Raw genomic sequence first — 13,588 nt, 5'->3', positions numbered from 1 at the left:
GCATAATCAGCAATGATACAACAACACCTTCCTACACCTGGTAAGTGATAAAAGAACTTCATCATGAGACAATGTGTAAATTAGTTTAAAAAACAGATTTTGGAATGGAATAGTCTCAGGTTGCCACTGGCAAGGCTCTGAGCCACACCAGCTGCTGGTCAGATCCATCTAGAAATGCCTATAAATTTCCATCCCAAAAGCTGAAGTTTTAAACCAATGAATCTTTAAAAAAATAACATTGCTAGTTCTTTTTAATATAATGCTTACAGAAAGCTAACGACAAATGATCAAAAGAAAAACTTTATATAAGAAAATCACCATTTAAAATCTTTAATTGTAAGTCAGTTAGTATAAATGAATTCCCCATGCTTTTAGCAGTTCAAATTCTCTAAACAATTATGAGGACACTGCCATAAACAAACAGCTATGCTGCTCATGATACCTGCTTAGCAAGTTTAGCCAGTGATTTAAACTAAACACACTAGAACTAAAATAATTGCAGTTCTACAGTGACATGGGGTACACATGTTTGCAAGGAAGGGTACATCATTAACAGTTTCTTTATCTTGTAAAACAGTATAATTTGATTTCAACACAATTGTCTAAAAGAACTTTTAGTAAAAGATTTTTGTGTTTATCATATGGGCAGTTCTGAATTAAACTGAGGTATTGTCAATAGGTAAACATCAAGCATTTGCAGTCTGCTATACACTAATTCTGTTTTAGTAGTAGTTAGGCACTGTGATCCACTGATTTTCAAACAGCAGTAATATGAAGAGGTCCCTTGGATAGTTTTAGATCTGTCTAGTTCTAGATCTGTCACTACTGCTAAAAAAATCGTAAATACCTTACAGCTACATAACAGTAGATAGGGGAAAAAAAAAAAAAACAAACACCTTATCAAAGATCCAGGTAAAAACCTATTTGTGAAAGTTCACACAGCAGCAATCAAGTGTGAATGAGAAAAGACAGCTCAATTTTCCTATAAAAATTGTGTCATTACAGAAGAACAATAGCACAAACAAAAAGAAAACGGTTTCCCAAAGAGTGAGCCTCATGCAGCAGGTAACATTTTTTTTCATATCAATACTTCCATTTCTTAGAGAACAAGTGTTTCACATCAGCTCTTCCAATTATAGTACCCCAGTGAGAATCGTCAAGTAATTTCAGAGTGCCTTCCCACTCCCCTGACTAAAATGCACCCACCCAGCTGGCAAAGCTTCTGTGTAGCTCACTAAATTGCTCAGCAGAGCATGAGGACCAAGCTGAGGCAAGTCACATTGGGCGTGAAAATGCCTTTTACTTTAAAAAGTTATCATGGTGGTTTTTCCTTAGGGACACAAAGAAACAATACTGCTCTCCTAGCTCCTTGCGCTCATTAGCATGTTGTAGTGCTAATTGTGACCCAGCCCACTCTCTCTTTCTTTTACTTCCATGAGTATTCAGATTGCATAGGGCCTTGCTACCCCCCTCTCACCTTGCTACTTACACTAGCATTCATTTTAAAACTCTGCTTTATTTTGGAGTTGTAGGTTTCCACTATACCCCCTGTGAGAAGAACTTTTGCCAAATTCTAAAGTTCCTTAAAGCCTGTAGTTATTAGTTTCTGAAAATTTCATCCTGAAAGGTAATTCTCTGCTCATAGCATTCATTAAAACATTGCTTTTAAAGTACCTTCTCTTGCTGGGTTCTTAGGAAGCACTTCTTTAGTTCTGCTGTTGCAATAGTGGATGGCATTCTCTCTTGATAAATGGGTTATTATTTGAAGTGGCAGATGAACTGAAAAAAAGAAACAATATTACAGTGAAAGTGGCAAATACCCATCAAGTATAAAACCACTCTTCAAGACATTAGACTTTTATAAAAAGGAAACCAAATCCTCTGATAGAAATTGTCACATTTAAGAGCAGATTTTTTCTGAAAAGGAACACTTATCTGACAAGGATGGTAAAACCAAACCTTTCCCAAATAATATTTTTGTACTATAAGTTTTAAACAGCAAAAAATGCAAAACCAATAAATTACTAGGCAATTATAAAGCCTGCATGAAATTATGTGAAACATTATGGAAAATACCCGATAAGAAGATAATTGTACGTCTTCTCTCTGTTTGAACCAAAACACCTGCAACGGCTTTATGCAGATTTTACTACCAGCAGGAACTACTGAAATCAACCGATAAGTTGTCCCCACTGGACTTCAACAGACAAAACAAAAGCTGAACAACTTCCCCCTCTTGCTCCCCCCACCAAAAGTTAAAAAATAAATAAAATACAATGAGGCAACCTCCTTTTCTTTCAAGTCAAGCATTAGCCTGGTGTTTATAAAGGGTACTCTTCACAAAAACAAAAATCCTGTCTGCACTGATCTCCTTCCAACAGCCTGCCTGCAAAGTTAGACGGCATCACTGTTTCCTAAGAAGTCTCCGTGTCCATTACCTATAAAATATTCCCCTCAGTGTATGCATAGTTCCTCCTGTAATATAGGTGAAATCCAGCTATCACTATGAGCCTGTGAACAAACCACAGAGAAGGCCTCTCTGCAGGCTTTTTGCTGGGATGTTGTGACACTTCAGAAAGAGCAGCCACAGAAAAATCACCAAATCGAGAAGTCATTCTGCTTACATGTGCACAACATACAGTAACAACCTCCACACTTAATCATGTGTCTTCTGTATTGATTAGTCATGAGATAAACACAAATTTATACTTAGCAGGTGGTAAGTTAGGAGCAGCAGACTACAGGTAAAAATAAGATCGAGTGGAGCATCTGAAAAATAAACCTATTTGTAAAGAATCTGTGGTTAATAGTTCTGCAGTATTGTCCAAAATTTCCTGGTAGCAGTAAAATAAATTCTGATACCTCTTCTCTGTACTCTCTGTTCACTTAAGAAGTATCTCCAGCCCAATGCTAATAAATATTTGCTCTGACTCTTTCCAGTGGTGAGCCATCAGTGGATGGACCACATAACACATGTACCCACAATGTAGTGTCAGGAAAAGTTTTGCGTTCCACCACTGTGCTGGTCCTGAGCAAGAGACCTCTGTAGTAAAGACTACTGTAGTAAAGACTAGATAAACAGAGGTAGTCCATCCAGCAGCCTCACCAGGCACAGGCCAGCATAGACTTCAGGTTGTGGTGTGCTGCATGAAACCCTTGGCCACAGGGTGAACTCGACTAACTCCTTGTAACAGAGGAGCCTGCAGGAGCTCCTACTGGGTACTGGCAATTAGGCCACCTGCCTGGCCTTGCCTTTATCATAGAACAGAACTACAGAATATCCTGAGTTGGAAGGGACCCACAAGGATCATTGAGCCCCACTCCTGGCTCCACACAGGACCACACAAAAATCAGACCTTTTGTCTGAGAGCATTGTCCAAATGCTTCTTGAACTCTGGCAGGCTCTCTGTGCAGAACCTTTTCCTAACACCCAGCCTGACCCTCCCCTGTCCCAGCTCCATGCCGTTCCCTCGGGTCCTGTCGCTGTCCCCAGAGAGCAGAGCTCAGCGCCTGTCCCTCCGCTCCCCTCGTGAGGGAGCTGCAGGCCGCCATGAGGCCTCCCCTCAGCCTGCTCTGCTCTGGGCTGAACAAACCAAGGGACCTCAGCCGCTCCTCATCCATCTCCTCTAGACCCTTTGCCATCTTTATAGCCTTCCTTTGGACACTCTTTAACAGTTTTATGTCCTTCTTATACTGTGGTGCCCAAACCTGCACACAGTGCCCGAGGTGAGGCTGGACCAACTCAGAGCAGAGCAGGACAATCCTTTCTCTCAACCAGCTAGCAGTGCTGAGCTTGATGCACCCCAGGGTACAGTTGGCCCTTCTGGCTGCCAGGGCACACTGCTGGCTCGTATTTAGCTTGCCATTGACCAAAACCCCCAGACCACTTTCCACTAGGCTGCTCTCCAGCCTCTCATCCCCCAACCTGTACATTACATTGCTCCATCCCAGATGCAGAATTTTAAATTGTTTAATTTCATGCATTTGGTAATTGCCCAGCCCTCTGATTTGTCAAGATCTCTCTGGAAGGCCTCTCTACCCTTGAGGGAGTTGACAGCTCCTCCTAAATTAGTGTCATCTGCAAATTTACTTAGTATGCATTTGAGTCCTGTATCCAGATCATTTATAAAAACATTGAAGAGAACTGGCCCTAAACTGGCCCCAAAAGTTTATCTGAAAGTGCAGCAAGACATTACCATGGGAACATCCTTTAGGAATACAGTTGTTGTCCTGTGGGAAAATTTTATGTTAGCTCGAATGACCAAAAGGGAGAGCTTCTCTCCATGGACAGGATCTACTCTGCACAGCATGCCATGAGAAAATCCATTCAGGTCCTATCCCATGCTGGACAAATGCAGAGTGTCCAGCATCTGAAGGGATGTGAAATTTATTCACTGTCTGAATTTCTCTTCTTATTCTGCCTCACACCAGCAGTTACCTTATGAGGCCATTTGTTGCAATTACCCAGCAGATAGTAGATGTAAAGAAAAAAAACCTGCTGAGATGAACTGGTGGCCAGCAGCTGAAAAGGAAAGATTAACTTCTAAATGCATGCAGCAGGGCATAACATTGAAGCATAAATAAGCAAAGGAATGTTCTGAACACACTCAAATTCTATTGTGCTGTAATTTTTTATTATTATTATTTTTTAAGAGCATTAGAGGTTAATTTAGCTCCTTAATTCCATGTGATGCCATGCAGTAAAGCTGTATCTCCCTGCTCTGGCACTGTTTCACTATAAACTAATTGAGACTGCAGTATGGCACATGTCTTTTTGATATCCTTCCAATTTCCTCTGGGAAATTAAAGAAAAATACATTTAAAAGAAAATCAGGAGGAGATGAACTGCTTTTTCTTCCCATTTTTGCGGCACCAAACTTCCAGTCTGACTAATTGATCTGTTTTGCTTCTTCACTTACAAAAGTGAAATTTTTTCCAGAAGGTTGCTCCAGAGGAATAGCTGCCTGTAAACCAAAGGAGGGAAGTCAGCCAAAGTGACAGTCTTTATCTATCAGGAAAAAGATAAGTGAGAAATTCAAATTAATCTATTTGCATCTACATTTTCCCACACATTTCATAATAACACCAAGTAATTCATGTCAGTTGAATAATTTATACAATTATACCTAAGTAGACAAAGAACAGTGTGCTGTCAAACTGCTAGTTGTGATTGTTTTTGTGAAAAAACACCTAGAGTTGTACAGTTAATGTGTTTCATGACAAACTTCATGTTTGGGAGACCTTATGACACACAGGTTCCTTTCAATCAGATTTCACAATAAATGCTTCTCATTTTCAGGAGCTCTGAATTTTATTCTGAATATATATTAACTGACTGTGTGAATACTTGATCTAAGACTCCTGTGTCTGATTCATTCTCAGTAAAGCCAAGAAAACAATGCCCAACATCATGAAGTACTTCAGGGTTTCTGAAGGACAACAGGAGAATGAGGTGGTTAAATAGCTCAGTTGTTGAACAGTGGACAGAACACCATGAACAGAGACAACACCATGCTGAATTTTAGGGCCAACAAAGTTTCCAGACAGACTTATGCTGCAGCTTGAACTTAGGCAATTTTGATGCATAATACTTCAGTTAGATTTACGGGAGTCAGGGATACATTTGTTTGCAATGCAGGGAAAATACGCTACCATTTGGTTTATTATTTAATAAAGCTGATACAAAAGTATGTACAGTTTGGAGTTCTGTGTTTTTCAGCGCTCTTGGTGCGTTAGGAACCAGATAGGCAACGTGTTTTGAAGTAGTGTTTACTGTAAACAAGTAACAAATTTCAGTTACTTACACACTCTACTCTTCAGATTTAAAACAGACTACAGTGCACCATCTTATGGGGCAGTAAGATTTCCTAATGGGATGAACTTAACCCTTTCAGTTTTCCCCAAGACTCTACTTCATTGCTATAAGGCAGCTCTTCATTAGCCATGCTAAACAATTCTCTGTGATCTGAATACCAAGAAGCTGCTGTGCTTGAGCAGGTCTTAAATGATAGGAGATAAATACGGAAGGGAGTGGGATGCTTGCATGGAAGGGTATATGAATTATGCCCAAGATTCAGTGCTACCTAACAGCTTGTAGCCTCCAGTTGTATCACACCTCAGTATACTAGCTGCTATAATGCAGCAATTGTTAGTAACGTTTTACATAGCCCCAAAGGACACCATTAAATTCTACGCTTTTACATTTACAGCTGGAAACAACGACTTGCCAAAGTTGTTTTGTATTTCTAGACACACATGCACATGTTGTATTGTTTCAGTTAATGCCACTGAGGTTTTAGTTGTTTCTTCTCCTTGATTATCCTTCTCTCTCCTACCATCCAAGAACAAAAGACAAGGTAGAGAAACTAGTAAAATGAAATTGGAATTATATTCCCCACAGGAAATACTGTTGCTAGTAGCTGTCTTTTAGGTTTAAATTCCCAAGCCATTCTGAACTGCTACAAAGTACAAACATTATTTGGTTATTTCTGTACAGCTTTATGTAGCAATACTTAATTTTAAAAATAATGGGGCTTTTCCCTTTGCTCCAGCCAAAGCAGTAGGATTATGTTTTTTATGCATGTCATATTACAAGATAAGTAGCAAAGACCTGAATCCTCAGGAGTTATAACTTGACATACTGGCTTCAATGACTGTTTTCCCTAAAGAAGGAAATGTACTATTAAATCATATTCCAGCTTCACAGCAGTGCCAGTTTTTAAAAGCTCAGGATCTGGCTGGGAAGTTTTTAGGAACAGAGACTTTTTATTGCAATGTTTTACCTTTTTGTCACCAATGTCAAACCAAGAACTTTCAGGTTCCTGGCTTAGTCATGCAGATGACAATCAGGATAATGAAAAAGTCAATACTGATGTAAAAGTTTGTGCCTCAGCTTTCAACTTTATGGGCCATTTAGCCAGAAAACATACACTATGCAACCTTTTGCTTGTAACGGAAGGAAATGAATTCTAGAAGCAAGACTACTCATGGACACTATAACAGATACTCTAGGGCAGGGGCCACAGTTTTGCCAGAGGCCCTACAAAATAGCTTCCAAGAGTCTGCAGCAGTGAGCAAGGGGACTCAGAGTCCTAATCTGAGCAATACGCATCAGAGCCTGATTTTCTAGAATTGGTTATTATGTAAAGATCTTCTACGGATGGCAGTTAAAATTATTTTAAGAACAGGTTTGCAAATGATGTACTTTATTTGGGCAAAAGGTTTGTTTCCAGTTCTTATTCCAGAAAGTTTTTCAGTTTGAAATTCAGAATTTCACAGGGAAGAGAACTATTGAAATGATAAATAGCAACATCATGGATCAGAGGTATAACGTATCAGGCATATCAGTTTATACAGCTATCTTGAAATATTGTGGAAATGCTTTTACTCAAATTTTCCTGATTTAAAAACCATTGGTTACACAACAGGTTTAACTTCAGTGAGCTTTCCTCTTCAAAGTCATTCTTGCCATATAAAAAGTATGGTAGCAACGGCACAGAGGATGTCAGCAAATTTGCTCTAAGTGTCAGGTCATAGCTGAGGGGGGAAATTGCCTTTGGTTGATGGGTGCAGTTATACCACTGCAGAGCTGCTTTGGAACAGCTCTGAACATGGAGGCAGAGTTTTCCCAGAATTTCATTAACTTCACTCGGTGTCGTTAACCTACCCAGAGCTCAATGAAGAACTTGCCTTTAGGCAGTTTTAGTTTCATATAACACAAATGCATTACACAGCAGTCATTATGTTACCCAATGATCCCTCTTAAACTAATTGCATCCAGTAATGATTTAGATCACAGTAACTGTTAAGTTTGTGCTCCCAGTGTTGTAGATTGTAGAATCGGTGGGGAAGTATGTTTAATTCACAGACTGATATACACCTATATGTCTATTTATCCAGGGTAAAATTGGCAAGTTTTTCATGATGACTAATACGGTCACTATGCTCTTAAAAGAAGCATAACTTGCCTCCCCTAATATCAATGCCACAATTTCCTAATTTATCTTGTGTAGTTCAGAACATAACATCCTATCCTTTGGAACCCCCATCTATATTTTCTTCCACACAGGGTAATGTGTATGGCGTGTTCCTGATGCTGAGCATATACACAAAAATGAGTCCAACAAAATTATGTTTGCTGAACCATGTCACTTTTTTTGGGGGGGGGGGGGGGGGGGGGAGAGGTTACGTTATTAATAAGGATTGATAAACTAGTCACCCATTTTCCTGAGTGAAGATCTGCTATCAAGACAAGTATTGCCATTAAGTAGGGTAAGGCTTTATTAAGGAATAAACACGCTGATGGATATGGTACCCATGGGTCTTGCTACATCTCAATCTAAGTGATTTTAGAGAATAATTTTTGACAATTTGCAGAGGGTGAAATGATTCGGTGTCTGGAAATTAGAGATTCCAAAGTCTTAAAACAATCCAAGCTCTTCATTACCTTCCTCTTCTTTTACAAAGGTTAATTCCTTTAAACAGACACTAATGAAATCACAGACAAAATAGAGCACACGAAAGGACTACAGAGATAATCAGAGGAATTATTAGAAAGGTGGAAGGTTTACTAGGAAAACTTATGTCTAATAAGGTAAGCTAGGAACTCAGCTAAATCAGTCAAACAATTTTAAAGGATTTAGCTTGCGATATATGCATATAGTGATGAGCCTGAATATGTTTACCTAGACTATTCCAAGATCACTCTTGCAGTTTGAAGTAAGCTGAATATTTAATGAAAAAGAAACACTGTAGGACAGGTGCACACTTACTGTAATATGGTATAATGCTGTAGAAGTTATTGGAATTATGTGATTTTAAACTGGAAATGTCAGAGATTTGCATATATGTACATTTTAGCTACGCAAAATGCTGTGCCAACCTTTGACTGCAGCAATGAGAGTCTATTCTAAGCTTTAAAAAAAAATAGAAAAATATATTAGCACAAACAACGAAATCAGAAATTTCTTGTAGCCTCACAGTTACCTGGCACCCCAAGAAGCACACTCAAGGAGCTGGTGAGAGCCTCCTAAAATCCGAGAAATGACACTTGTTTCCATGAATCTCAGACAAAATAGAATTGCCAGAGTCACCTCATATAAAATATTATACAATATGTTCATATAATAGCCTCAATTGCTGCAGCTTCAGTACCTGAAGTGAAGGGGATTGAAAGGGACAGGAAGGAAAGAGACCACTCAAAACCAACAACAGATATGACTAAGTAATTACTGCCACTCAAACTTCAATGGCATACAGAACATTGAGATCTCAAACATTTCAGGGTTTTTCTGTCTCCCACAGAAATACGAAATTACTAGGCTAACTCGGTAACCATTGTCAAAGATTTTTTTCTTAGGTTTCCATTCCTATTGCATGTACAGTGAAAATATCCTGATATATCCAGAAAAGTTCTGACAAGTTTATTGGACTGTAGATTCGATTCATTATGGAAAAAAAATTACAGTATCTTAAGTCTGTCTTTATTATCTTAATAAAATTAAGTCATTATATTGTGAATTTGGGTTGCAACTTCACAAAAAGGTACATTTTAATAGTTCTAAGGAGGAATTCATCAGATGAGTGCTGGAGAGAAGCTAGAGAGAGTCAGAAGTTGTCCATGCTCTAAACTACAGGCAAGTTGCCTAGATATATCTGCCCAAATACTGGCCTATCATTTGAATTGAGCATTAAGTCATTGGGCATACCAAGGGACCATTGGGAACTGAGTTCAGAGAATTGAATATTTATGAATATGGATATTTAAATATGCAGTTGCAATGTGACAGGAACTTGGTCCTGAAGGGAGTCTGCAAAACTATGTATCTAAAGGGTCTACTACATGTGATTTGATTTTCTTTGCTGAAGATGCCATGTTATATGGTGGCAGCATGTTATACTACTACTCTATAGTCTCATTTCAGATTTTTTCCACTAGGAAAGTTTTAAACTTCAGTGCCTCTACGCCCAACATCTTGAAACTTGAAACCTTCAGAGTATGCTACATGGCAGCCGCATTATTAGAGACTTTCCAAACATGTGGAAGAATTTGTCAATTTGAATCATTTCTGTTTTACCATGTATTATTTTTTTTGGTTGTGGTGGAAGTATGGAGGAAGGGAAAGGAAAAGAGGAAACAGATGAGATAGAAGAGGATGGTTTTACAAGACACTGTAGGTTACTTGGTAAAAAATTGTATGATTTTTGCTTTTTTGTTATTATTATTTTTAATACCCTAAATCCTATTTAGAATTTTAAAATATCTTTAAGCATATAGTACATCAGACAGCCACTTTGTTTGTTAAGCAAACAAAGTTGCAAGAGCCCTAATTTTAAAGGTTAAAGGGACTGATAAAATGATTGACTATGCCAGGTAATTACATTAGCCTAGGAGGCTCTGTCTAAATGAATAAGCAGTCTTCTGCTTCTCTGATTAGTGACAGGAATCCGTTAGGAAGAGCTTGAGTATAATTAGGATGGAGAGAGGGAAAAAAAAGTAACAGCATTTAGAAAAAGCAGGAAATGCAGAAATAGCTAGCATGAAACATAATTAAAGGAGCATATTAGGTGTTCTTAATAGTTTCTTGTGCAGTATAGTTTAGAAATAGTTGTAAGCCAGGAAGGAAGGACTAAGTTATATGAATTGGTACTCCTGTTTTACCTTTTCTCAGTTTATCAGCATAGAAATTAAGATATCAGTGGAAAATCCATCAGAATCAATGACAGAAGTAAAATTAAATCTGCTAAATATAAGCACACAATTTAAAGAAATGAAGAACACAAGTTTCAAAACACAGCCCTCTTGCCTTCATTTTAAGCTCTGTCGAGTCTTAAAGTCAAATTTCTAGAAATACTGCTTCAGATACGGAGACAAACATTCACAGTCGGTGAAATGCAGATTTAAAAATGACATGGGATTAATAAATATTTAATTTAGAAGCACTAACCTGGCTAAATTAAAAGAAAATGGCATTATATTTATGAAATCAGGATACAGCAAATATTAGGGTGTGTCTTTCAACCAGAGAATGCATCCTCAGATTTGCTTCAGCTCAGTCACTGAACTGTGGCAATGCTGAGTTCAGTGATAGCTAATTTATTCTCCAAAGAGTAGATTTAAGGATAAATCAGGTTATGTGTCATTTTCACTGCCTTCCTCATTGTTACTTGATTTATTTTTATTTAAACAATACCATACCGGCTTCATTCATACCTGCACTGTTGCGAACAGAGCTGAGTTCTCCATATGTAGAAGGAAATTGGCATTTCTAAGAGCATATCATTTGGCAGCGACTTGCCAATAAGTAAGCGTTAAGTGAAAAAACAGAAGCAGCAACAACAAAAACCCAAATTTTGAAGTTAGTGGCGTATTGACTATTATGTCTACCATCATGAGACCATGCCTTTCATTCATCGAAGGGTAATAGCACACATGAAAATCACAAATGTAAAACAGATTAGCAAAAAAAAACAACCAACCAAAAAAAACCAAACCAAACCACATAATAACTGTAATCATAATTTTGTAATTGTCTGTTTTATTGCTTAGTCTTACAATTATACACTTATATTACATTATATACTATACTTATATACTATATTACATTATATAACATGGCATATAATCAAGAAACTCTACATGTGCCTTGTCACCAAAAATCTACTACAGATACATTTCAGATGAAGAGGGATGCTGTCGATCTATTTCTGACTGCTAGCTCTTCCCTCATGATGTAGTTCCCCCTGCCCATTACTTTTTCCTCTCTTCCAAACCCAGCTGTTAATGACTTTAACCTTTAGTTGGTTCCCTTGAACTCATGAAGTTTGCATTTTATTAACACTAAGCTAAATGCAGTTTTAACTTTCCTCCATTCTAATTAATGTAGTTATAACACTGAATTTTCTTGAAAATCTCATTCACAGAAATTGGTTTAACTTTTATATGTCAATTGGCCCATTTCTTGCATGACAGCATTTCTGAAAATGTGATGCATTGTATTATCATTATAACAGGGTCTCCTTCTCAGAACCATGCAGAAAATTTCTTGCAAGTACCATATTTTAGTTACTGTTTTATAACATTTAACATCATGTTGCATGGTAAGCTAAATTTTACAGCAAACCTGTTCTTGAATATAAGAATATTTAACCTATACTTAACTAAACCAATTTCATTTTGCCTTACTGATACAGAACACTGTAGTAAAGATTACCCCAGCCAGGTATTTCTCTATTTTAATGTATGCACTTACAATGTTATCAGTAAAATTAATGTAAAAAAAATGCAAATTAATAACTGGATACCAACATGACAAGTTTGAATTCTAGTATTACCCCCTCACTGCCACCAACACATACAGTAGAAATGTGACTTAGGAGAAATTACACAGCAATTCTACACAGCTGTCAAGACATTTTTACAAAAGATCCTTTGTGGATAGGGTGAATGAAGTATTAAAGAGGAATATTTTTTTCCCCAGATTACAAACTATTTAAAGAACAAGATTGGACTAGAAATTGGTGCACATTTACATGGAATAGTTTTAGGTCTGTAAGTAGGTCATCAAATCAGAAGCATCATCACCCAAGGGTCTCATTATAGTCAGTGGCAAAAGACCAGCTGAATAACCCCTTGGAGCTGCCCATTAAGTATAATAAGTATCTACAGAGCCTAAGTTTCCTTCTTAATGCCCCAATTAACAATTCAAGTTTAGGTAGGATGAGTCCCAGTAATCCTGCACCATGGAAACCTTTCAGCTTCCAACCTCATCCTCCAGGTGAGAAGCAATGCTGGTTACACACCTCCCTCTGCTTCCCAAATGGCACATCTCTGTGAAACAGAATATAGATGGAGACCACACTAGTCTCTATGTGCTACTCTGCCAAGAACAGCAAAGCTGTTGACATTTCCAGATGTGCACACTCTAAAGTCTCCAAGGTAAGGACATTAATGTGTGTGAGTGAGGCTGTGACACTTGTGTCGAGCCACCAGGCCAACAGGAAAGTAGCTGCCAGCATTCACATTTGAGAGCCTAATGGAAATAAGGGCTGCAATTACAGCATGGCCATGGTGCAAGTTTGGAAACTGCTCATCTAAGAAGAAAAGGCTCAGCTCAATGCTGTTTCTTTATAAGCGTTTTTAGTGAATTTCTGAGCAGAAAAAAAAAATAAAGGCCACATTTTTGTTCATCCAAATGAACAAAGAATTTAAAACTTTCTTTAACTTTAATTTGTATTCATGAAGTGGGACCCCACTGTAAAACAGTTTTCACTGTCAGTTTACTGTATTGTCTCACTTATATTTAATTTCACTATTAACTCCTTTTCAAAACTTACTTCCTTCTGCATTTCCCAGTTAAATATAATTTGCTGGCCCCATCTGGATTTGAACTGTATTAAAACTGAGCTACTATGATTCCTGTGCTACTTGACAGCATGTCTGAATTTATTTACTTGGATGAATGATTTAAAATCCAGTGCTCAGTTTCCTGTCAATGACTGGTACATAGTAAATTATATACATAAGAAAACAACTGTCACTGGATGGGCACTTGAGCTTCACATAGAATGTGAAACAAAGGTGTAGTAT

The 13,588-nt window shown here is 37.8% G+C and overlaps 1 protein-coding gene across 5 annotated transcripts in view; it reads right to left on the bottom strand.

The window, feature by feature from the left end:
* The window catches only part of LOC308195032 (uncharacterized protein), a 31,737-nt gene that overhangs the window by 8,674 nt on the left and 9,475 nt on the right, over nt 1–13,588 (bottom strand). For 2 of the 5 annotated variants that reach the window (XM_080591806.1, XM_080591805.1), the window contains exons 2-3: nt 4,920–4,964; nt 1,675–1,779 (exon numbers count right to left, since the gene is read on the bottom strand). In XM_080591806.1, coding sequence (XP_080447932.1) covers nt 1,675–1,779; nt 4,920–4,964 — 150 coding nt within the window. Of the gene's footprint in view, nt 1–1,674; nt 1,780–4,919; nt 5,009–13,588 lie in introns of all 5 variants that reach the window. The other 3 variants (XR_013951149.1, XM_080591807.1, XR_013951148.1) reach the window with 2 other exon arrangements.

The sequence above is a fragment of the Anser brachyrhynchus genome (genome assembly GCF_964034855.1).
Source record: "Anser brachyrhynchus genome assembly, chromosome: 4".
NCBI classification, from domain to species: Eukaryota; Metazoa; Chordata; class Aves; order Anseriformes; family Anatidae; genus Anser; species Anser brachyrhynchus.
The sequence above is the reverse complement of the archived record's forward strand: the minus strand, read 5'-3'. Positions and strand labels throughout refer to the sequence as shown.